We start from the raw sequence: 24,336 nt of genomic DNA, 5'->3' as shown, positions 1-24,336 counted from the left end.
TCTGGGAGATTATAATAGATTTATATGAAGCATATCTTCACGCTGTTTTCTGTGTGTTGTTGTTTTATCCCAACACAAGATGTAACACTGGAAAATGAAATCCCACATACTGTAAGGAGCACTGCACCTATCAAGATATCCAGATGCTTTCTGTTCCATACCACAGGCCATCCAGCACAGCTCTGAATTTAATGGCACTTACTGTCACAAGGAACCAAAAAATAAAAGTAAAAGCTCACCTGTGCTACTATTATGCAATAAATAAATAAATATAAGCACTGACCAACCTTAAAACAACAACAAAAAATAACCAACACCATACAACCAAACAACCCTGCAGCAATAAAGCGTTGCCCATAAATCCTGGGTTTTGTTGCTGAGGCTGGCAAGCATTGTGACCCAGTAGCACCGGCGTGACAGGTATGAATAGGAGAGCGAAGTGTGTGCATCTGTCTTTGTTGTTCTGAGCAGAGGGCTTGCTGCGTGGATGACTCTTGCGGTAGAGGTGTGGGCTCCTTTCCCAGCCCTGCCAAATGTGGGTTTGCATAACTCCTTGTTGGTGTTATTTGCATGTTAGGAAAATGTTGCTGGATTTCCTCCTGGGGTAAGATAAGATGTCCATGTTGATTTCTTGTTATTTTTTGTTTTAATTTTACTCTGCATGTCATTGCCTGTACTGCAAGAGGAGGAAAATTGGCTTTTTAGTCCGGCCAGAAGCTTAGGCTTTCTCATACAGCATTGAGTTTAGGTACCAGGAGAATTAGAAATTGAGAGTATCAATTATCCAAGTAATTTAGGAAATAATAATGAACATTACAGCACAGTTAAAAACTAAGAAAAACTCTTTGTGATGCTGGTGTCCATCAGAAAAATACTAGAAGAGCTTAAATAAAAAAAAAAAAAATAGGTAAAAGTTTCCTGGATTTCATCTTTAAACTTCTCCTGTGGGCTGGACTCTGGGGTAACTTTCTTGTCCAGGCTTAGAAGTGCAGCGCAGAACAAGAAAAACCTGAATTAGCTGACTGAAATACAGAACATTCCACAAAATGTAGCAGAATGCAATGCTCCGATCATGCAAATAAATTATGTACAGATTTTGGATCTAAAGATATTAAATATATGTTATGTAGGAAACTAAATCACTTCTCAATTATTTTGAAGCATCTCTGAAGGTAAAGAAACTTACATACATAGCATGGCCTTGCTTAAAAGCAGATAAACAAAAGGCTGTAAAGTATAATGACATAAAAATAATCTTTAGGACTTTATTACCGTTTGTGTTATCTTTCTGTAGCCATTCATTTTACCAAAGTATATAAACAGTATGAGGATTTTTTCTCCTTTCTGATTAGGAAAAAAAGAACGGAACAAAATGCATACAACTACAATTGTAAAATCATTTTAATTTGACATCATAAAACTTCTTTTGTTATTAATTGCTATACATAAACTGTTTCAGTTATCCTTTTTGTTATCAGTACCTTCTGTAAATTAAGTCACATCAGGAGAAGAATTTGCCATCTAAGGCATCTGAAGGTGCTGCTCAGATCAGGTTAGAGCGTGGAACTTCTCTGACAGTGGCGGTTCACATGCAGTGCTGTGTTTCTGTGCTTGGGGATATCAGGGAAGCTGTTAAGATGCTCTGGAAATAGGTTTGAAAACAGTGGAAAACGCTGACAGTTTTGCACAGGAAATTGCATGGGCCAGGTAAAGGCAGTAAGAAGACAGGTATGGGCCAACTGTACTCCTTTCCACTTCAGGGACACTATGACCATTGACTAGAAAGAAGTTCTGCCATGTTTTGTAATATGTGTCATTTTGTCCACCTGAAGAACACTTGAAGTTGAATCATTTTCCAGCGCAGTTCATCTCTAGCTCTTGTTACTCGGTAAAGGTTCTGTCAGTCAGGATGAGGCCTACCATGGCGCCTTTGTATCTAAACTGGTGGGAATAAATGGTAGTTAGATGCTAGCACAGTGTAGCAAAAGCTAAGGAGGAGTCATGTACCGTTTTAACTCCTTTCTAAAGGGTAAGAGAGCTTGAGTTTGCTAAGGACTCGTATTTGTCTCAAGCAAGCTTCAGACTCAGTGTTAGTAACTATTTTGTTGAGTCCATTGCAGGCAGCGTAGACTGTCTGCATGAAGGCCTTTTATGCTGGCAGATACAGTTGGCAACAAAAGCTCTGGCTAACCTCTTTGATGCTGTGAAGCAGCATCTTATTGTACTCCTTGGCAGCACAGACTGTGCAGGCAGCTCCATCATTCCTGCTTTGCTGACGTGAATGTCAGGAAGGAATTAACAAAGCATCCAGACAAAAAATGTAACACGTTCTGAAGAGTACTGAATTTTTTAATACATATGTATTTCTTGTATTGCTTGACTTCCTATCTTAATAGTTAAGATTACAAACTTTTTTAAAATCTCAATAATATTAAGGGTATCTGTGAGTTTGAAAAGCTTTCGAGTATTGATGAGAATATATGAGTTACAACTTCTGAGTTTGTCTCTAGTCACTCTAACTGATTTTCATCCTTTGAATTGCTTAGCACTGTGACCGGATGTGAGTTTTCCTACAAATAAAACCTGTATATTGAAAAGGCATAGATGTACATGTGGATATATATGTATCTATCTATCTATATATATCTACGAAGGCTGGTCTGAAAGCAGTGTCTCCTATTTCATTCAGTTGCTCCAGGATGTCAGAGGTGCATGCTGGTGGTAGGACAGCAGAAGCTGAAACTTCCCACCAGTATTCTGTTACTTGTTGCCATGTGAAAGATGGCAGCAGAGGGGCAGTCTGACACAGTAGCATCTTGCATGGAAGTATGGATGAAGCAATGGAATGTCATTAAATTCCTCTATGCAGAAAATATTGCTCCCATTGGCATTCATTGATGTCATGGTTTTATGGTAAACAGTTGACAATTGGTGCTTGCTGAACACTTAGGGAGACCAACCAATGAACCTGTGGATGTGAGGCAGTGGGTGGTGCATTTCAACAGTAGTGACAGTGGGTCACCTCCTCTGGTGCAGGTTTTTACAAGCATGGCAAGCAGGTTCTTGTTCATTGCTAGCAAAAAGTGCATAGCTAATGGTGGTGACTATGTTGAAAAATAGTGGTTTGTAGCTGAGAATTAGCTCTATGAAATAGTATTGTTGTGCTCTTTGTGTCTGTTGTAGTTTCCATGGGAATAAATTGTGAGGCGTTACTTTTGGAGTGACCCAAAGGGTAGCTTATATAAGCGCACAGCTGTCAGTGGGAACAGGCCTTTGAAATCATTGCAGGAGGTCAGAGAGAGAATTAAATATTCCCGTATAAACAAATATGAATAATGATAATATCTCCAATTAAACCCACTGTTTAGAAACAGACCTTGATTCGGTACAGCAATTCGTGCCTCGCTGTTTCTATTCAGAACCCAATTTCAGAAGCTGTATAAGAGTCGGAGAAATGTTGTAATAGCAACTGTGTGCCTGTGAGACCTCACAGAGAGCAGCAGGTGAAGTTGGGATTGCAGTAAATCATAAAACAAATAGGGTATGCCTTCAGACACTCCCACCACTAACTGTTCATTGAGCAGTTTTTAACCATCTTTCTAACAGAAGCTATACCTATCATCTTTAACAGAACAGATTTCTAATAATAATTGAGAGAGCTTTTCCAATTAGCTGAAGAAATTTTAACCAGTTAGTGACTGTATCTAATTTGTTATGATTTTATTTTGCATGAGGTATATGCAAATACATCTTTCTTACATGTGGTAGTGATGAAAATATATAATCTCACGGATTCATGATAGCACCTATCCTATCTTGTTTGCCCTTGGGCTTCTAATAAAATACAGCCATAAAATTATAGCAAGTCACTTCTTTCTCCTTATTTTTTTTTTTTCTCAGACTTCCCTCCAGTGTGTATTTCAATGAACTTCATTGCTTTCTGATGCTAGATAGTCTCAGTAATAAACTTTCTTGATGTTTCCACCAAAAACAGGAACTTGCATTTACTGTGTGACCAGTCTGATGATGAGTCATGAGGCTCTCCTGCTTCCTGCAGCATTCACTTAATTGACGTTTATTTACACGTGAAGAAATAGTAGGAAAATTCTGTGAGGAACCTTACTTCTTGAGAGCGTTTGTGGTCCTTCACATCAGGTTCTACCTGCTCAGAATTGGCAGGTATGCATCAGCGTGTAACATGGTGCTGAAATAGTTCATTTGCAAGATCTAGAGTTAGGCTTTTAAAAAGGCATAACATGCATAGCACACGTAAATATGTGAGATTTTTTTAATAAAAAAGATACAAAGCTAACTTATAAAACTTACTGTCAATAAGCGTGTGTGAGTTCAGTGAGATGTTTTTTTAAGGGAGTAGATAGAGTTTATCACTACCATGTGGGAAGATCCAGGGGTTATTTTGGTGTAGGGTTAAGCTTTTCGTAACAGAAATGTTTATGTTAAGTATCTGAAGGGGGTAAGAAGATACTTCACTGCAGGGAATGTAGGGAAGCTTTCCCTGTAGGAAAGTTTCGTCTGTTTCTAGAGCAATTGCGAAGAGGCTATTTGTTTCATGGATCTGAAGCATGGTTAATCCCAATGAATGGAAAACTTTGGAGACCTAATTCTTCTGAGTGTTGTGGAAACGTGCAGCATGCTGTATACTGTGTTTGTGTACTGTAAGAATATCCACCAGCTACTCAAAAACTTAAATTCATAATATAGTACTTATTTTCTGTTACTTAACTATATTACAGTTTGGGGTTTCCTGTTCATTAGTGTGGAATATTTTCCAACCATGTCATCTGTAATGAATAAACAGATAGCCACATTAAAAAGGAAATAAGCTTAGAGAGTGAATCATGCTTTTCAGCCTCAATATAAAATATGTCCACATTGCATTGAGTTCCTTTTCTGGTGTAGAAATGGGTTTAGAATGTTTTAAAATCCAAAGCTATGTTAGTGAACATTTTCTTTCCGAATCAGAACTCTGAGTGACAGAACCTTGCCAGTCCAAATTGAAATAATCCTCTGCATCCTGTTGGTAACGTCATATTTACTCTGTGCAAATGAGATTTTCAAGTGTATTGAGTTACTGCTCTTATTAGAGCAATATAATAAAACCTTCGACAGAGTTGCAGGATAATCTGACTAACATCAGCGGATTGCTGCCTGGCACAGTGCTTTGTTTGGATGATAACTCAGAAAGTTACCAATTGCTTAGAGTAGGACTCTTCTTAAAGGAAGAATTTTGTAAAAATATGAGACATATTTTTTAGAGACTTAGCATGAATTAATGGTTGAATTAATATTAGTATGGCATACTACTTGTGCTAATTTGATTCTGCTTCTCATCAGACCTAGTAAGCTTGCCTAGCTCTATGTTAATGTGGTTATACTGTTTGCTAAACTGGGCAAACAAGCTTGGATTTCTGCATAGCAGTGTTTTTACCCTATTGGTTGTACACTGCATTTGCTTTACAGTAATTGGGGATTTGACAGACAAGATTTGTTCCGGTCATTGCTGTCCTTTAGCACGGAAAAACTGGCATCCATTTAAAGAACCATGAATAATTAGATAATTCTTGAAACACATTTGAAATTTCTGCATTTGGATCTCCAGTGTGATTCTTGTTAGTGATAAATGATTTTATACGTCAAGTCCGATGTGCCATTTTACTTTTAGTGATTACTTACATACTCAGAAAGTTATTAGAAGTTTCACGTTTCCAGCTGCTTTTACAAAACAGACTAGAGGCGAGGCCCTGAATAGTTCCAGCTTAAAGGGGTTGCTCCTGGCACTTGCTGTGCCTGTCATGCACGGCGCTGGTATTTGAGAACAGAACATCCCCACTCCAAGAGCAGAGAGAAGAATAAAGCTCTGTAGACTTAATGTGTGTTAACATCCAACATCGACACAGTCCTTAAAGAATGCATTGCTGTTAATAGCAGGAGAGGATTTGAATTTACTGATTATTTATAGTAACTTCCCATGTGAAAACTCTGCATTTGTATGCGGTGTAACTTTGTACAAAACAATTTTCCTTGCTTTGCAAATGGCTATAGCTATCTCGTGTACTAGTGGAACATCTAATGCTACATCAGTGATCAGTCCTTTAAATCTACTCCAGGGAAGGCTGTGTGTAAATCACAAACTGGAAGGAGAAAGTGTCGTTTGTTAGCTGTGTTTTGTGGGAGGGCCGTCCCAGAGGTGCCTGGGGGGGAGGCTACGAGGAGGCCCCTGGCTTGGGGGGGCCTCACACTGTGTCAGGCCTTGCAAGAAGTGCAATGGAAGGTTTGAGGACTTCTCATTTTCTGTTGCAGAGCCTTGTTGGTTGTGAGGGGTGAAGCTGTTTCTCAGCACCATTCATTGAATCAAAAAATCATAGAATGGCTTCAGTTAGGAAGGGATCTTAAAGCCCACATGGTTCCAACCCCCTGCTGCAGGCAGGGCTACCACCCACCAGCTCGGGCTGTCCAGGGCCCCATCCAGCCTGGCCTTGAGCATCTCCAGGGATGGGGCATTCACAGTTTCTCTGGGCAGCCTTGTGCCACTGCCTCACCATCTGAGTAAAGAATTTCTTCATAACATCTAGCCTGAATCTTCCCTCTTTTGGTTTAAAGCCATTCCCCCTTGTCGTGTCACTATCAGACAGTGTAAAAAGTCAGTCCCCCTCCTTCTTGTAAGATCCCTTCGAGTACTGGGAGAAGTATTAACATTAAACACAACCTGAAAAACACTTTTCTGTCACCAAGACAGTGCAGTTAGTGAGATGAGTACCTGATTTACATCAGACACATTCAGGGATGTCATGCTAACACTGGTCTTTTAGATAAGAAAGCAGAAAACTCAGCTTTTCTGAACAAAAGTGTCACTGGCCTGAACATAATATGGTGGATTTAAACCGGGATGGAGATGTGCATACCTTACCTAGTGTGGTGTGATCTTTCACTGGAGCATGAACAGAGACTGTATTATCCTGTTTTCTCTCTTGGCATCTTTTCTTATTTGTGTCCTCAGATACTACAGATAGATTACAGGGTGAGACAAGGCATTTGCTAGCCATTTTTCAGCCTGCTTCATGGGCACAGGCTCTGTTACATAATACTCCTCATAAAGCCTGTGTACATGTATTCTGCTTTAATTTTTTTTTCCCAAGAATAGTTCGAATTATCTATTTGTCTTACTTATTGGCAACTACATTCCAATTGAAAGCTGGTTGTTTTTTTCCCCACCATATGTTCCAGATAGATGTTCACAAATGGCATATTTCATATTTGGGAAAGGGAAAGCCAAGGGAAAGTATTTTTTCATGAGATTATCATATCTTTTGTTTGTTGATTTTTCTAAGCATTGGATAGTTTCAAATGCTAGAGAGGTTTTATGTTTGGGAGAGGTTCATTTCAGTATTGTTTTTAAATTTTTTTTCACAATCTAATATTTTAGTGAGTAATCTTGGCCACAAGAGTTGGTCTCTTTTAATTCCTGAGTTAAAGGAAAAAAAAAAAACAAACATCCCAAATATCTCAGCTGTACTGTAAGATTGAGTCCATCATATCAAAGGGTAGAGAACAGCTCTTTATTTGTTCCATGCATTGGACCAGAATTCACTAGCATTTATTAGTGACAAACGGGACCAAATTCTTGATTGTTGGAATTCAAAGGGAATGGGAGTAGCTCATGAATAATTGAGTAGGCTTTGTGTCTTTATTCAATACACAAATGGATTGTTGACTTTGCTGACAGCAAGTTCTAGGCTTCATAATTTGGGCAAAAACAGTTATGTACATTTTCATAGGATAAATACCTAGGTTCAGCTTTTCTTGTGAGCTGTGCTTGTTCCTTCATGAAAACCTACCTAACAAGAATCATGGAAGCAACAAGAGCATTACAAAACCTGCACTCTGCCTTCATACTTTCAAAACATAACATTTGGAGAGAGGCATAAAGATATACAGATGTTTTGAGTTGTTTTTTTTAAATATGTCTCCTGAAATACTGGCCTACAAGTTACCAAGTAGTATTGCTTTAGTAAAAGCTCAGTGTTTTCTTTTGTCATCGACAGACAAAAATAAGATTTTTCTAGAACCCAAATGAAACAGAAATGCTACATTCCACCAACTACAGCTATTTTATTATTATATTTCTGAAGATCTAATACTTTAAAATAACCTTGAAACCAAGACATGCTCTTGAGAGCTGAATCTCACGGTTTAAATGTCTTAAACGTATAAAACTAATGTGACTACTGTGTTGGTTTTCTGTTTTTGGGGGGAAGTTAGCAGTACAAGGGGAGAGATTACTTCTTGAAACAAGAAATTTTTACTCTTGTTTTCTGATAGATTGCTTAGCTGGCTATGTAGCCCTGATATCAAAAGTCATAGATGAGACTGAATCTTAGTAATTGTTCCTTATGCAAGATGTGACTCACTTTTTATTGTTCCTGTGTGAGCTTTCAGGGCCACAGTTTTGTAGTCACATGTGAACAGTTTTGTTATCGCTTGTGTTTAAGGCTTGTGACATAAAACATCAGACATTTGAAGAACAAGGTTTTTGAAAGTTGTCCAAAACACTGTTACTTAACGGTATTGTTTTGAACTTCGGTTTCCTTTTCTGCCGGTCTTTTTTGTGATGTAGCACCCACCAGCATTCGGAATCACATTTGTTAACGTGTTATGTACATGAAGTTTGGGATTTGGCACAAGCTGAAATGGCAGATTTTCTACCTCTTCTCCTGTTCTCATCCCATGAAGTTGTTTTACTGAGTGAAAATGTCAAAGACCAAGTAGCCTTTTGAATAAGAGCACTAAACCTTCTTTGACATGTTTGCTTGTGTGACTTGAAGAGCACATATTATTTGTACAGTCTTTATTAAAGAAATTTCCAGGTGTTATTTTTAAAAATACTGAGTTTACACAACCATACATATTTTTAAAAAGAATTTTTAATAAAAGACAGTTGAATATAAGTGAATGTTCCAATATTATATATCAATTTTATATATGTGTGAACGCTTGATTTTATTTTTCTGTGCAAACTTAGTTTGAAGGATTCCCACTAAATTGTTCTTACTGTTCAGGCATTTTTAAAAAGGAATGCACCTTTGAGCTTTTTTAATTTTTTTTATCAGATTTTGTGAATGAGCTGTGTGCAATGGTTCAGCGAAGGCAAGTTCTTTAATTAGATTTGTTATTTGAGTTAATCAAATAATCCTCAACTGAATAGGAAGGATATTATTTTCCATGGATTTCAGTGCTACTCTGTGGACTTGAACTGGAAATTCAATTCCAGAAGTTCCTTTAAAAATGCCCAAAGGCAATAAGTTGTGTGAGGATTTATCAAGGATTGCAAGGTATGTCCAGGCAGCGAAGCCATGCAACATGAGTTCTTTTCCCTCACCTCCCATTTGTCTCATAACGTGGAATGGGGTGCACAAGGCAGTGTAGTTCTTTCCTCTAGGTGAAAGTAAAACTTATTTGACCAGCAGTTTTTCATGAAGACTTCAGGTATACTCCAGGTCATACTGGGACAGTAAGGTGACTGCATGGACTGTCACAGTAGCCAGAAAAGGAAGGGGTACCCGTCCTGATACAGAGCACATTGCTGTTGGTCACTTTTGCTACAGCCTGAGTTACCTACCTAAAAGTTGTTTTTCCCATGGAGGAAATGTAGATATGGGTAAAAATTTTGACTTTTCTGCAGTCAAAACTCTTATCACTTCCATTAATGACTAAAACAGAGTAGATCAGATCAATTTCTGTAGCTTTTAATGCCACTCGGTGTAGGTTCGTCCCATTTTCATCCATTCAGACAGGCCCATGCTAAACCTCCATTCTGTTTCGGAAACATCCCTACCTACAAAACCTGAGCAGCTCTTTGGTTTATCCACCTGCAGTTGCTGATTTTGATGTTGAAAAGGAAATTTTGGAGAGTAGTGTCTCCCTAGCATTATGTACATAATAGCCTTTTCTTTTAACTTGGTAGATTTGCTGTCTTAATAGTTGGTATATAGAGGATATATCCTAAAATACAATAAGGCTTAGTGATAAAGCCTTTATTACAGAACGTTTAGCATGGGCTTTCCAAAATGCTCCTTATGAATGCAATTCAAGTGTTTATGAAAATACTACCATGAGCAATGGTTCAAGCAATTAATGGAATTAGCATGACAAATCTAGTTTTTTCAAACTATTATGGTACTTATCTGGATCCATACAATACTTTTTTTTGTTAACTGTTTAATATATATTTGACTTCTGTGGCTAATGGTAGGCTTTCATTCTCTTTTTAAGCATGCAGAAAAGAGTCCTTTCTTATATCTTGTTCACTATATAAGTTAGAGATAGGAGGAGAAGATATAGTTTTACTTGTGAAAATGCTGCTAGTCAAAATCAGTTGGAAATCTATTTTTTATGACAACATCAAGTTCTGTGTTCTAACTAAGCTATGAATGTCAGAATAATTTAAATGGTATTTTGAGAATTGAGTTAAAAAAAATATTTAAAAAATCACAGATAAATTACACTCAGGATAGAGATGGGAAACGAAGTTGTTCGTTACAGGTTTGCATGTTTGGAAACTCTTAACACTATATATTTTTTTTACTACTTTCAGTTGACAATAACTGGACTAATTTGAAGTAACCCTTTGTTGTTGGACATCCTTCCAAAGAGTTCGCATCCCCAGTTACAGTGGCCCCAGCTGTGTACCTAAACTAAGTCCTATGAAGTTTAAACATAAAAGCCAAGCATTTAGATGTATTCTATTTTGGGTAGAGGAAGAAAAAATATTTAGAGTAGGCAATGATTCTATTTTAAAAAAGGGTGATTCTAAAATCTGTATCAGAATCTGCAGAGTGTCTTAGTGAATGTTAAATGCAGCACTGGTGACTTGATACTGGGAGAGATCCCTCTGATATTTGATGCTATTAAAAAACGGCAAATATTTTGTATTTGTGTTCATATGTATTATCAGTGAACCTAGGAGCTACCAGAAGTTCTTTCTCACAAACTTAACTCTCAGTTGTTTGCAGAGATAGCACCCACACAAAGGTAACTTCTGTCTGAAAGGATACATCTCCAAAAAAGAAAAGAATAAAAAGAGGTAGATGTGAGTGCTGTGTGTTTAACTTAGCCTTAAATTTCTCTGTTGTTTTGCTTCATGGAAGTGAAAGCCCAAAATTTATGTCACAAAGTTGGCACTGCTTTTGTTCTGAGTTTGTTGAAGAAGGGAGTTGTGAAGAAATTCTGTGCGCCACAGTCCTTGTCATTTTATCCCAAATTTGGTTTTAAAGGGGTCATCCTATTATGCATTTCAGTCCAAAGGTGCATATAAAGATTATGATGTGACTTATTTATTTTTGTGAAATAGAATAGTCATCTGAACACTCATTCCTTGAGGACTTTTTAATTGCTTTTTATTTTGACTGCATTGACCAATATCTGGAATTAAACTTTGGAGTGGGGGAACATAAATTTGTAGTTTCTGCTGGAATACCATCATTTTCTTTGAATTGTGTAAGACTTGCCTATTGCAACTACTTTAATACGTTTCCTTGGTAACGTTATGTCTGATGAAGTTGTTGTCCCTCTGTACTCAGCACTGATGATGCAGCAGCTTGTGTACTGTATTCAGTTTTGGGCCCCTCGCTACAAGAATAACATTGAGGCCCCAGAGGTGTCCAGAGAAAGGCAACAAAGCTGTGAGGGTTCTGGAGCACAAGTCTTACGGGGAGCAGTTGAGGGAACTGGAGTTATTCAGTCTGGAGAAGAGAAGGCTCAGGAGAGACCTTATCACCCTCTACAACTGCCTGAAAGGAAGCTGTGGTGAGAAGGGGGTCAGCCTCTTCTCCCAGGTAACAGCCACAAGACAAGAGGAAATGGTCGTAAGTTGTGCTGAGGCGGTTCAAATTGGAAAAATTTATTCTCAGGAAGAGTGTTGAGATACTGGAACAGTTTGCCCAGGGAGCTGGTGGAGTCACTATCCCTGGAGGTTTTCGAGAAATGAGTATGACATGGCACTGAGGGAAATGGTTAGTGGGCATGGGTGGGGATGGGTCACTCATTGGACTCCATGATATTAGCATTTTTTTCCAGCCTTAGATCATAGAATCATTAGAGCTGTCATGTGTTGATTTGCCTTGCAGACTTTTAAATTGGACAAAACGTTTTTCTTCATTGCCAAAGGCTACCCTAGGAATAGTGCAGTGTTTTAAATTACGTGGTACCAACCAGGTTAGTTATTCTATAGCTTTTATGTACACAACTTCTTTTTATGAAATGTTTCTTTCAGTGTCATTTAAGTTCCTAATATTGAAGAGACAACGTTACAGCCGTTTGTGTGCCAGAGTTTATGACGTATCAGTGCTGCAAAATGTTTGCTTACAAAATTGCTTCTGAAAACTGAAAGCTGGATTAATTTTACTTGCTGTAATGAATTTTATGCTTATATTTTTATATTTGCTGATTAAACTTGCTCTTCAAATGATTACTCTTTTAAAATAAAAAGTAGCTGATCTGCATGGCAGTATTATAGCAGCATATAAAATATAAAATTTTCTTTAATTTTACCCTAATTTCATTTATTAAAATTCACCAATGAAATGTTAAACTTCAAATTGAATAAAGTTGGATTTTTTTTAAAGGAAGCTGACGTGCATGCTGATGAGCTTGCTGAATGCATATTTTCTGTTTTGTTTTTGTTTTTTTTTAAGAAGATGTGAAAAATGGGTCTTTACTGAAGTGAGAATTCTCCCACATGCAAGTTAATTTCAAAAAATAAAAATTTACAGCTGTGAAACTGAGGAAGAAGTCAGGCCAAAGTGTCCTCAACTTGCAGAACATTTGAAATGGGTATAGACCCCAGGTTTGGGGATTGCTGAAATACCAAGCTCTGGAGTTGGCCCAGATTATGAGGAGCTGTGAGCATCTCAGTGGAACTAGGAGTTGGGGTTGAGTGTTTTCAGACACTGCTGCCTCAGTGCCTTGGTGGTTTCATGATACTCAACTCTTTCCCTTTAGTAAAGGCAGGATTTGGGGAAATATGACTTGGATTCATCAGAAATTTGGATCGTCAGTGTTTCAGAAAAATATGTTGGAGGCTTAGTAGTTAACATTTCTCTAAACAAGCAACTTCATTCTTTCCCTTTGTATTGAAGGAGTTCTGATAGGTTGTTCTGATAGGTTAGATCTGACTGGTTACTGACACGACTTTTATCACTGAGATGGGCTATGTGGTCTTTGGTTGTGTTTTTAAGAGAATACTTCTCTACAGAATACCTTCTCTACAGAAGGGTATGTTCATGACTTGTCTTATTAACTCTGATTTTACAGTGAAGTTGAAGACAGTGAAGGGTTGTACTCATTTTTGAGCTGGAAGATCTGTGCTTCTTGAACTGTAGGTTGTGGGCACTTGAGCATTATCAAACAGGCTCAGCACAAGTGGGATTGCGTATTATTATACAGTACCCCACTGTTTCCATATTGGAGGAAGGAAAGCTTCATTTTAGTGCTGGCTACTGTTCCCTTCCTTTGGGCTGGAGGAGCAGCAAGGTTAATGTGTCTGTTAATGTTTTCCTTGTGCTTCCAGTCTTTTTTTTTCTTCTCTTTCCTGCATTTCAAATCCTCAGTGCCAGGAGCTGTCCTTTCTTTTTTCTTTTTTTTTTTTCAGAAGTTTGTAATCTACAATTGAGACATCCTGGCATTACGTTGTGTTAATGATAATTAAGTACTATTAGTTGCTTACTGATGGTGCATCAGTGTCAGGTTGTGTACTGCTCAGTGTTGAATCCTCTCTGCGTAATTCAGAAAATGAAGTTAGGAAACATTCGTACTATGGTGAATGTGTGATTTGAGCTTTTTCTGAATGGGGACAATACAGTGAATAGGCAGTTTAGAGAGGTGGGTTTGTGTGTGCTTTTTGTTGTTTTCTTTTGTGGGGTTTGGAATGTGCTGAGTTGTGGAGTTGTCTTCTATGTTCCAACAGTAACTCTTTGCTACCAGATCTCTCCTGCCACATACTTGTAGTTTTCTTCCTGCATGCTAATAACTCTCAAATAGGGATTCACCAATTGCAGTGATTTTAGCAAATCTTCACAATTAAAAGGTCAATTAAAATGAAATTTTCTGAAGTTGTCAACAACAATTGAATTAATAGAAATGTCTTTGCTACTTAAAATTCATTGCTGATTGTTATCTTGATTCTTCCTCCCTTGACCTCACAGTGTGTTTCAAGCTCTACTAAAATGGTTTGGAAATCTGAGGAGATCCTAATCCCACATGCTCATGAAGATCAGTTTCTTTTCTAGTTTTTCAGCAGCCATCCCCCCAAGAGCAAATTGGCTGATTTTTGTTCATTTCTATCATTCAGCATGACCTGAAAGTGATCTTTTTCTGTTTAAGCTGGTGGAGGGGAATTGACACCAATGCTGAAAGATTTGAGAAATAATTTATTCTGGTCTTTCAAAAGTGAATGTTATCTTCATCTATAAATTCTGTGTATGTTAAAGTTCTTGCTTGCTTGTATGTTCAGAAAGACACAAGATCAGCATGAGTTATTCACATTCCTGGATCTTATCTGTATCTTCTGGAGCACTTCTGCAAAATGAACAATATCTCTACCTCCTCTTTGCTCATCTGCTGTAAACAAATCGGTTAATCTCAGCATTTCTGCCTCTGCTCGCTCCAGTTTCTTTTCTATTCTGTATTTTGAAATAAATTGCTGAAGCTGACCTTCAGCTTTCAAAGGAAAGCATTTCACACCAGTATATAGAGGTGAAGCACCTTTTTTTAGATAAGCAGGACAGCCTTAAGTTCATGTTCCTAGAGACAAGTGAGTGGTGATTTCTAACTGACAGGTTTATCTTTAGATGTGATGAGTATCTGTCAACCTGTGTACCTCAGGAAAACATGCTAGCTGACTGCGTGGATATAACAGTTCCTGCGGGAGAGATGTGCTTGTCTCAACAAATGTGGCTAACATCTTTAGAGTAACAATGTTTTCCAAAATATAAAATGTGTAATATTTGGAAGATGCATTTTTATGCAGTGTTTTTTCATAACTCATGCAGAATGCTAAAACATAGTTTTTATTTTAAATAAAACCTTTTTTCCCCCCTCTTACCACAGGATAATGAGAAAAGGACCCCTTTACATGCTGCTGCCTATCTGGGAGATGCAGAAATTATTGAACTACTTATTTTATCTGGTATGTTCTGTTCCTGTTAATGGAAAAAAAAATTACCTCTTTGCATATCCAAAGAAATATTTATGTACATCTCAGTTTGTGTAGCTTTTGTTGAGATATTTAATGTGCTAAAATCTGAAGAAGCTTATACTGAAAGTTTGGGTTCCTCACTTATCAGTGTTACAATACTGTGTAGTTCTGCTCTAAAATGCTTTTGGTAGAAAGCTTTTTCAGTTGTATTTCTTTTTATTTGTAGCTTGGTCAGCTTTAGGTACTCCACTTTAAAGTAGTAGTAATGTATGTTACATGTAGACATTTGCAGCATTGCTTTGGTCTTAAATTGGCCTTCAGGAAAAAAAAGTGAACGTAGACAATGGAATCTGAAGTTGGTGATATTTTTTTTAATTATCTTTTGCTATTGGCTTCAATGCAGAGGATATAAATAGGTCCAGCTGGAAATTTTAAAACTGCTTTTCTCATTTTCTATTTATTTTTACTAAAACAATGCACAAGTTTTGTAAGACTACATTTTACCCTTAAAAAGGAAGAGAAACAAGAAACTGAAACAGAACTTAAAAACACAGTTTCGTGACTGAGGTACTGAATTGATTGTCTTTAATCTTGGACAAACTTACTCATCAGGTTGGCGAAATTCATGATGTGGGACTGCTCTAAGGTTAGATGCAAAGATGAAAGCTTGTCCCACAGAACTACTTTGGTGCTCAGTCTGCTGAATGGCAAACACTACCCATGCACTATTGGCTGTTTTCCCCTCCCCCATTGCAACCTTTAGTAGCAAATTTTACTTCAAGTATATGTCACTATAATTATATAGGAGTTGCCTCCAGATTTTCAATTGAAGTTGCCAGGTATGACTTAATTTGTTTATAATTTAGCAAAATGTAATATTTCTATCATATATTATATGTAATTATATACATTGCTATAATTAATACAGCTTTTGTATAGCTATATACTTCTGATGGAAATATACCATAGTTTAAAGTTATTTGATCATGTAAGAAAAATTTTTCCAGAAAAGTTCAACTGTGCTGCTGAGAAGGTGGGTCAGAAAAGCATGCTGTTCATCCCTGTCAAGAGAAAAACAAGTTTTTGTGGCTCTTGAGAATATACAATGACCTCTTTATTCTACGGGGGTAATATTGTGAATCTGTCAAGGATATTTCTTTTTTGTTGAGGTTTTCACAGCGACATAAAAACAATTAGCCATGTTATCAATTTTGTGAAGTTGTAGTCAGCTGCTTCTGGGGCCGAAGCTTCTGATCAGCGTGTGTGAGCTGAGTCCAGTCACCAGAACTGGGGCTGAAGAAAATCCGTCACTCCTTCTCTCAGGCTAATGGAAGGAGAAACATTCTTATTCAGATATTAATGCAATAAGACTCTGGGCAATAATAGTTGGAGAAGAAAGGTTAGTCATGCTATTTGGGCACGCAGCCTGGGAATAAGTGGAAGAAAAACTGAAGAACAAAGAAGGAAAGTGGAGATCTAAGAATTAGGACTGCGCAAATAGTACAAATTTGAATTGTTGCATGGAGGAGAGGATGTGGGCTGTGTATAGAGATTGTTCAGGAGAACGGGGAGGCGTTTATATGTCTCAGATGATGCTAATTAATGAAAATGATCATTTGCTTACATAAAACAATTAAAATAGTTGTATAAAAATATTTGAATGCTGTGGACTGTTGAGGCAGTATTGGTCTGCATGGGCTCTCACATTGTGCTGTGGATGTGAGTTATGTGATTGTGTCTTTCTGTAGAAGTAGTGCCTCACATTCCCGAAGGAGAGGTGATCTGGGGGTGAATTGGGGCTTTACAGTGAAGGAGGCACAGCTGCAGTGTCGCTGCATTTGTGAGTGAGTGATGAGGAGCCATTCAGTGGGTGAGAAAGTGATGTCTGCATGTTAAGACTGTTTGGTTTGGCAGGCGGTGCTGTACTTGGGCACTGGTCTGTAATGTTTCCTGCTTACAGTCAGGAATCTAAGGCAAACAGCTCAAACCAGGCTCCAAAAAGAAGTCACTAACTTAGTCTTCATTTCTGAATGCTGTATTCGATATCTTGTCATTTGTGTAGTGTGAGTGCTTGCAGCTGTATCTGAAGCGCTGCACCAGTACTTTTCTGAGGGATTGAGTCTAGGTTCTCTCCACATACACAACTCAAGAGTTTTCTTCCAATTCTCATCCCTTAATTGGAATTTAATTGGAACCACTTAACAGATCATAAGTGTATTTATTTTCTGTTTCATAAACATACAGAAAATTCATCTACTGTGGTTCAGCTGGAGATCAAATCTCTCCTTGGAGACAGATTTAGGTTACATTTTGTTATAAAATGTGACCGTCAGGGAGCAAATAAAGGACATCTGTTACTACGGTAAAGCTTGAAGGAAATTTGCCATGTTGCAAGGCCACTTTTTGAGCAATGAGAAAGCAGTTAACTAACATGTTTGACTAGAAATCTTCCGTGTTCAGTAGATTTGCATGTAAAAATGGTGTGGCTTATAATTGACCCATTGTGATACGTTTGCTTGGGGAACTGAATCAAGTATTGTAGGCTATTTTCATCCTGATGTTTTTCACCATGTGAGAGGTTGACTTTGTAACTGGTAATGTCATCTAACGTAGTTTTGCTGGTATGTTCTTAGGAACCACTCTGAAGTTTTCCTGCTAAGCCAGCTATCCTATGTTTGCCTTGAGTTTTTTATTCTTCCTTTGAACTGGACATCAAAATTACTGAAGTCAATTACTGAACCACTGCTACTCAGAGGTTCTTTTCATATTCTTCTTCATCATTCTCTATTCTTTGCTAAAGCATGTATTGTATGTTACATAGACATACTTCTAAAAATTTCATTGGAACTTCTTTTACATCCCTTCGGGGATGGATTTCGGATCATAAATTGCTGTTACTTTATACTGCTTTACTGTAGATGTGAGCAACCCCTACTTCATATTCTGAAGATAAAACTAATTCTATTTGCAGGCTTCTGTGGAGTAAGTTTTCAGTCTTACAAACATATTTATTTGGGCTTTAAATTCTTGAATGAATTATTCTTCCAGGGTTGATATGTGAGCTCTCCTGTTGTTTTTCACCTGGGCAAGGGTCCTGAAGATGACAGTTTGTGAACTGCATAGAAAGTTGCTTTGATATGCCTCCAGTATGGGGCTTGACACTTAGATTTTTATTTTATTTTATTTTTTTTTAAGTAAAAATCTTGAGGTAATGCTTCACTGAATTTACTATTAAACTTGTCCCCTAAGGATGTGAATGTTATTCAAGCAAATTCTGATACCCCTATGTTCTGCAGAAATCTGAATGTTCAAATCATCTCTCCTCCAGATTGTAGCTAAATAAGCAATTAGCATTACTAAGTTTGTTAGGTAGGAAGGTGAACAGTAAATATATGAGGCATAAAAGTGCTTGTTTATAGTCTACAGATGATGGAACAAAAGGTCATATTTTAGTCACTTATAATTTTAGAAACATTTTATTTTCTGTTACTCTGTAAAGAGTTGTAACACTAATCAAAGTTCTGTTATTACAATATACTTACAACTCAGCATCCTGGTATTATTTACTTTTCATAAATGTACTGAATTTAATTATATAAACACTTGATGACAGACTACTGAGAAGTAGAAAAGCAGCATAGTTTAGACATTGTTTAACTGAATGTCAAGAACTGACTTCTATCAGTGAAGTCCTTATAAAGACTCAAACCCTTCTTTCAGCTAAGTCCTGCAAGTGGACTGTAATGCTGAGGCTCCTCGTGTTTTAGAAATACATCTTTTTTTTCCATTTGTCCTACTTTCTTTTTTTAAAACAGTCAGTGTAGTTGCTTCAGACAAGTGAGGGGAGCAGGACAAACTTGTGATCTTCCGTTGTGTTCTCTCAACTAGTAACTTCTTTGTGTTTTCTTCAACATGCCATGTAAACTATTATTGCTTTCACTGAAATCACCACACTTCATGAGGAGAAACGTGAATCATGTTGTTTACTTTTGAGTAGGTTTAGTTACTGTTATTGCATTGACGCTTAAATACTAGCATAAGGCATTTCTGTTTGCTTAACCCAAAGTTTTCACTGCACGGAGCTCAGCGTACATGAATGTGCAGTCAGGCTTATTCTCATTAAGGTTTGGCAGCTTACAAGTATTTGTTGTGCTTTATCCTGGGTCAGCTGTAAAATGTAGGAATCTGAAGCTGGAAAACAGTTGTTACAATAATGATATTTTGGAGGATAACAAAGACCCTCCAACACTGTTCCACTCTGGCTATGTTTCTTTCTTCTAATTCTTAAGCCATGCAAGTATTAACAGTCCATGCAGTGGCAGTCCAAACAGTTTTGAAAGGCTATTACTGCAAACGTATCAGTGGAATGAAGCTTCCTCAGTTTCAGTTGCAAAAGTACCCACATGCAAGGGTGTGTGGTCTCGCAAGGGTTCTTTTTACACTGGCTCTATCTTTTGGCTGCTTCCTCTTCCTTCAACAATGTGAGCCACAATTTTAATTTCAGAGCTGTCTTCACTGCCCTCTGGCATCGGTGTGGCTGATCAAGACAATCCAGGCCTCTCTTTGTTTTTTTTTTTTCCACTGTTCTATCAATCCTCTATTATACATTTACCCCCTGCATAGGTAGAAGCTGCCTCTCAGTTAGGTCTTACTCATGATTTTTGCAGCAATATTTTTCCAATTTTCCAATTTTCCAATGAGCAACTACCTAGATTTCACTGGTTCCACAGTTGTCATCCTAAGTCTTTATGTTTGTATTTTTTTCAGCATCTTCCCCCAAGTATTCACAAATTTTTCTATCTGAGGAAAAGTTTTAATCATCTGTTCATTCTACAGTAAACTCTGACTGTTTCTGCCTGCTTCTTCTAAGTATTTTCACAGTCCTAGATAAAAAGTTCATCATTCAAAAAGGGAAAAGTTTGAAAGCTAATACAAACCCATAGGAGACTAGTTAAATGGAACCTAATTACAGCACGGACTATTGCTTATTCACAATAATTTATATATGGAAGCATCTTCTTCCTGCAAAGATGATTTCTAAAAGTGTTTCAGTATTCTAGATGTTAACCATGTTGGTTGTTCAGTTTTTGTTGTTTAATGCAGTCTAAGGATCTTATTTACATCTTTCAGTCTTAAGTAAACATGCTTTCAGAGTTTCAAATACGGAACACTAGGTGTCTATTGTATGTCATTTACATATATGTGAGTGAAAATAGTTTTCTTTCATTTCCTTATATTATGATAGTGTTCAGTCACTAACGCACCTTGCACAATATTAAAGGAAAATATTGTCCTTAAGAGTCTAAAAATACTGATCACAAACAGACAGAATGGTGGAAGGCAATCCAATACTTTAAGTTAGTACTGTGGGCAAGGACAACAATGTCTTGGCAGTATTGTTGTGTTTCTTTTCTGAATCTATTTCCAGGCAGTGAAGCATTAACTGCTGTAGCTGTTATGTACATCAGTCTTTTGAGGAAACTTAAAATTTTGAAGAATTTTGGTATCAAGCAAGAGAACCTCATGGTAAAAATTAGTAACGTTTGTTCTGGGAGGTAAGCAGAGGTGATTTGGTGAAGGACAGCTGCATATAGTTCTGTTGCATTTCATGAATTAAGAAGGTGTGTGGCTGTTACTTGCAGAATTTCCTGTCCAGTCAACCGTTCAAGAGAACAACCTAGAGGGGACTGTGTCCTCAGATACAAGGTTATCTGGACAAGCTGTGTTGTGAAATGTAAATCATTCTTGGCAGCATGTCTTGTTGGAGAAATTTAAGGGGGAATGGAAATTGTTATATTTATTGTTATATTTCTTTAAAGTATGTAGAGCTACAGCTCTCCTGATTCCCACAGTATTCCTACATAAATAGTGCTTACACGTTTTTCGGGATTTTTGTTTTTTTTTTGGTAGTGCAGTTGTTCTGATTATTACTTTACTTGTCTTTGCATTTAAATCTAGTGATTTTGGAGTTCTTTTCAGAGTTTTTTGTTGTGAAAAAGCAAACTTGTGGTGGCTCTTCCTTAGACGAGTGCAACAAAGATGCAGATCTTTTTTCAGAAATTGCCTTTGTTTTGCCTTTGTCAGAGAATGTACTTTTTTGTGCACTTGAAAAGATGACTGACTTTATGTTCTGATATTACATTTCTTTGATAAACATGGCAAGTCCTAGACCTAGGCTTTCTTACTTCTTTGAATGGAAGATCACTTACAGAGCAGGGGCAGTTTTGTTCTGTTGAGGGGCCCTGTTCCTCTTAACTGTGGCTTCAGTCTTCCTTTGATGCTTTTCCTACCAGAAAGAAAAAAAAAACACCTGATATTTTAGTCCTAATAAGTTTAATTAACTTACCACTGACAAAATACTTTGTATGATATCTTTATGTATTTATTCCTACTTTCTTCTTAAGGGATTTTTTGACTTTATGTTAACATACCAGAAATACGTTACTTGGCTGAGCCCATAAACCGCTTGGACTCTAAGCACATTCTCACTAGAATTTAGGAAATTGACACTTTCTTGCAATGGAAATACGCGTTTCTGCTGGGTGTGGTGCTCCTGTCTCACGCCTGGTCACCTGGGTGGATCTGACTTGACCTCAGACTTCGAGAATGCATTTTCCTGAGGAAAATCAAAACAGTAGTTAGTAACCTAGTAACTCCCCTTATACGGTGTTCTGTTTTAAACACTTCAAAGACATTTGTGTCCTGAAGTTAGAAATAGAAATCATTTTGACTTTGAAAGTCCTCGTTCCTTGGTTGTTGACTCTAGGTATGAAGCTTGGAGCACCATTTTGGCCCTTGCTTTTGTCTTGTCTGCTAGAACCAAGAATTGGCTAAAAATAACCTGGAAGATGGACAAAAGAACTAGATACAGTTGTCAGATATATCATAATTGATAATATTCTCAGCTACTGATTATTCATATTATTGCCTTTTAGGAAAGATTACCAAAAACTCAAAGATAATTCTGTTGACATTTAGAGCCATCAGTTTTATTTGTTTTTTGTTTCTTTTTCGGTTGAGCTCTGTGCAGAATTAGATACAATATACTACATTATGGTACATACTGGTGCGGTGTATCAGGTTCTCATGATGATTAACAAAAGTAGATTTTTATGCTATGATAAATTCTCTTAAAATTTTGTTAGAATATGTATTTCTCAAATGGAGTTGAACTTTCTTCCTGTTTCTTCAAACTTACTTTTCAAAACTTTAGCACTCAGAAAACAGGATGAGACCTAAAGCTTCTGAAATTCAGACAGGGAAAGAAGGAAGTCCTTAGAATTATAGCCAACGGAAAGAAGCCTCAGGCTCTGTCTGGTACTTGGAAGATCTAGGATCAAAGTGGGAGTTTATTCCCACTTTTAGCTTCTACGTTGTATTCTTATGTCAGAAAAAGAAGAATTGACTGCAAAATGATAAACGTGGAATTGACTCCAATCTTTTTTTTTTTTTTTTTTTGCTGATGATATACAACCATGTGTTTGTACGCATAGCTATGTTTCTTGATTACCTGGATTGGGAAGGACTTCACTGCTGGTACAGATCTGGGAGACTTAGGCCAAAATACCCCATTTCTCAGCTAAATATCCAGACCAGTAACCTGTTTAATGTTTCATGCCCCACTGATCTTTCATCCTTTTTTTTAATTGTTATTATTTTTTCCATACAAAAAAAAAAAAGCTGGTTCTGAAATAACGCCTGTATTTTAAACTTGAGAAAGAGCTATGCTCTGACCATGTAGCATTGGTGTTACTGTATGATAACATACATTGCTCTGTGAGCTACTTTCAAGAGCATTTCCAAATTAATTTTGCAGTAAGATAACATTTTGTTTAAATTCTCACTCCTCTGTAAAATCTACTGTATCCAAATAAAGATGGGTAAATTTCCACACAAGGTGTTAAGAAATGTCTAAGGTTTTGTTTATTTGTATATGCATACACACTAATATGTAAACACATAGATAACCATTTATTTACACATTATTAAAAAAATAAACCATTGAGCTTCTTGTCTGAAGTTCTCTGGCATGTAGGAAAAAGTTAAGTTGCTTCCTTCAGGAAGAAGTTGCCAAACTTTTTTTCCCTTAATAATAATAGAAAAGACAAAAATCCCAAATTCAACTTGTAACTCTAACAGATGTTTGTGCAATCTGTTTTCCTATGAAGGGCAGCTTTATCTTGGGTACACTTTTAGAAGTAGAGTGGTGAGGTTGTTACAGTCTGACTCAGGAAGGGAAGCTCAAGAGATGCTGAGGTGAGCTTAGGTGACCTGATGGAGTAAAGAAGATGTATTCCCACATCTCCAGTAGAAGGAGCATCACTATGTTATGTATTTAGACAGCAGACTGAACAATGATGAGGAAATGGGAGGCATGGGGAGTAATTGCAGCTTCTTCCTCTGTTTTACTGAAGAATTTCACCACATTGGGAAATAAGAGATTTTTAGTGCTGGATCTCCATTCAGGAGTCTGTCTTTCTTACCAGCCTTTAGAAATGCGGAAGAGCGTGGAGTATTACATGGTGTAAAAAAGTGAGTTCACTTTGATGAAAGAGTATTATTACAAATGCTGTGTTAAAACAAGGGTAGACTTCAGCTGAAGAAAAGACTCCTTTTCCTTTTTTGTTTTGTCATTATGCTGTACAAATAAGCCTAAAATAAGTATCTTCCAGCAGTTTTCTCACAGTAGTTGAGAATATTTAATTCTTTCTTATAGGTATGTTGTTTATTTCTGTTCTTATATATATATATATATATGTTTTTTTTTGTTACAGGAGCTAGAGTTAATGCCAAAGACAGCAAATGGTTGACTCCTTTACACAGAGCTGTGGCGTCTTGTAGTGAGGTATGCTTACTTATTTCTTTTGAACTGCTTTGTATTAAAATAGAATATCTCAAAGTACCTTCTGTTCTTTGTTCACTTTTTTACAAAATGAAACTACTCCAAATGTTTCGAATTGCAGAACACCTGCAACAGTTTGTTTAACACACTGATAGTATATGTATGTATCGTATGTCTTTGTAGGAAGAAAAGGGGGAAAACAATAAACTTAGAGTTCTCAGCTTTGCTCTTTGCTTAAATGCCATCTTCCTAGCAGAAAAGATTCTGTGTGTAATATTCTGAA

General features: G+C 37.1%; 1 protein-coding gene across 7 annotated transcripts in view; it reads left to right on the top strand.

Moving 5' to 3' along the window:
- Positions 1-24,336, top strand: part of ANKRD28 (ankyrin repeat domain 28) — a 107,708-nt gene that overhangs the window by 44,485 nt on the left and 38,887 nt on the right. For 5 of the 7 annotated variants that reach the window (XM_015281816.4, XM_046936416.1, XM_004939388.5 and 2 more), the window contains exons 3-4: positions 15,124-15,202; positions 23,986-24,056. In XM_015281816.4, the coding sequence (XP_015137302.1) occupies positions 15,124-15,202; positions 23,986-24,056 (150 nt within the window). The remainder of the gene's footprint in view (positions 1-15,123; positions 15,203-23,985; positions 24,057-24,336) is intronic. The other 2 variants (XM_046936421.1, XM_046936431.1) reach the window with 1 other exon arrangement.

This window comes from Gallus gallus, chromosome 2, assembly GCF_016699485.2.
Source record: "Gallus gallus isolate bGalGal1 chromosome 2, bGalGal1.mat.broiler.GRCg7b, whole genome shotgun sequence".
Classification (NCBI taxonomy): Eukaryota; Metazoa; Chordata; class Aves; order Galliformes; family Phasianidae; genus Gallus; species Gallus gallus.
The sequence above is the reverse complement of the archived record's forward strand: the minus strand, read 5'-3'. Positions and strand labels throughout refer to the sequence as shown.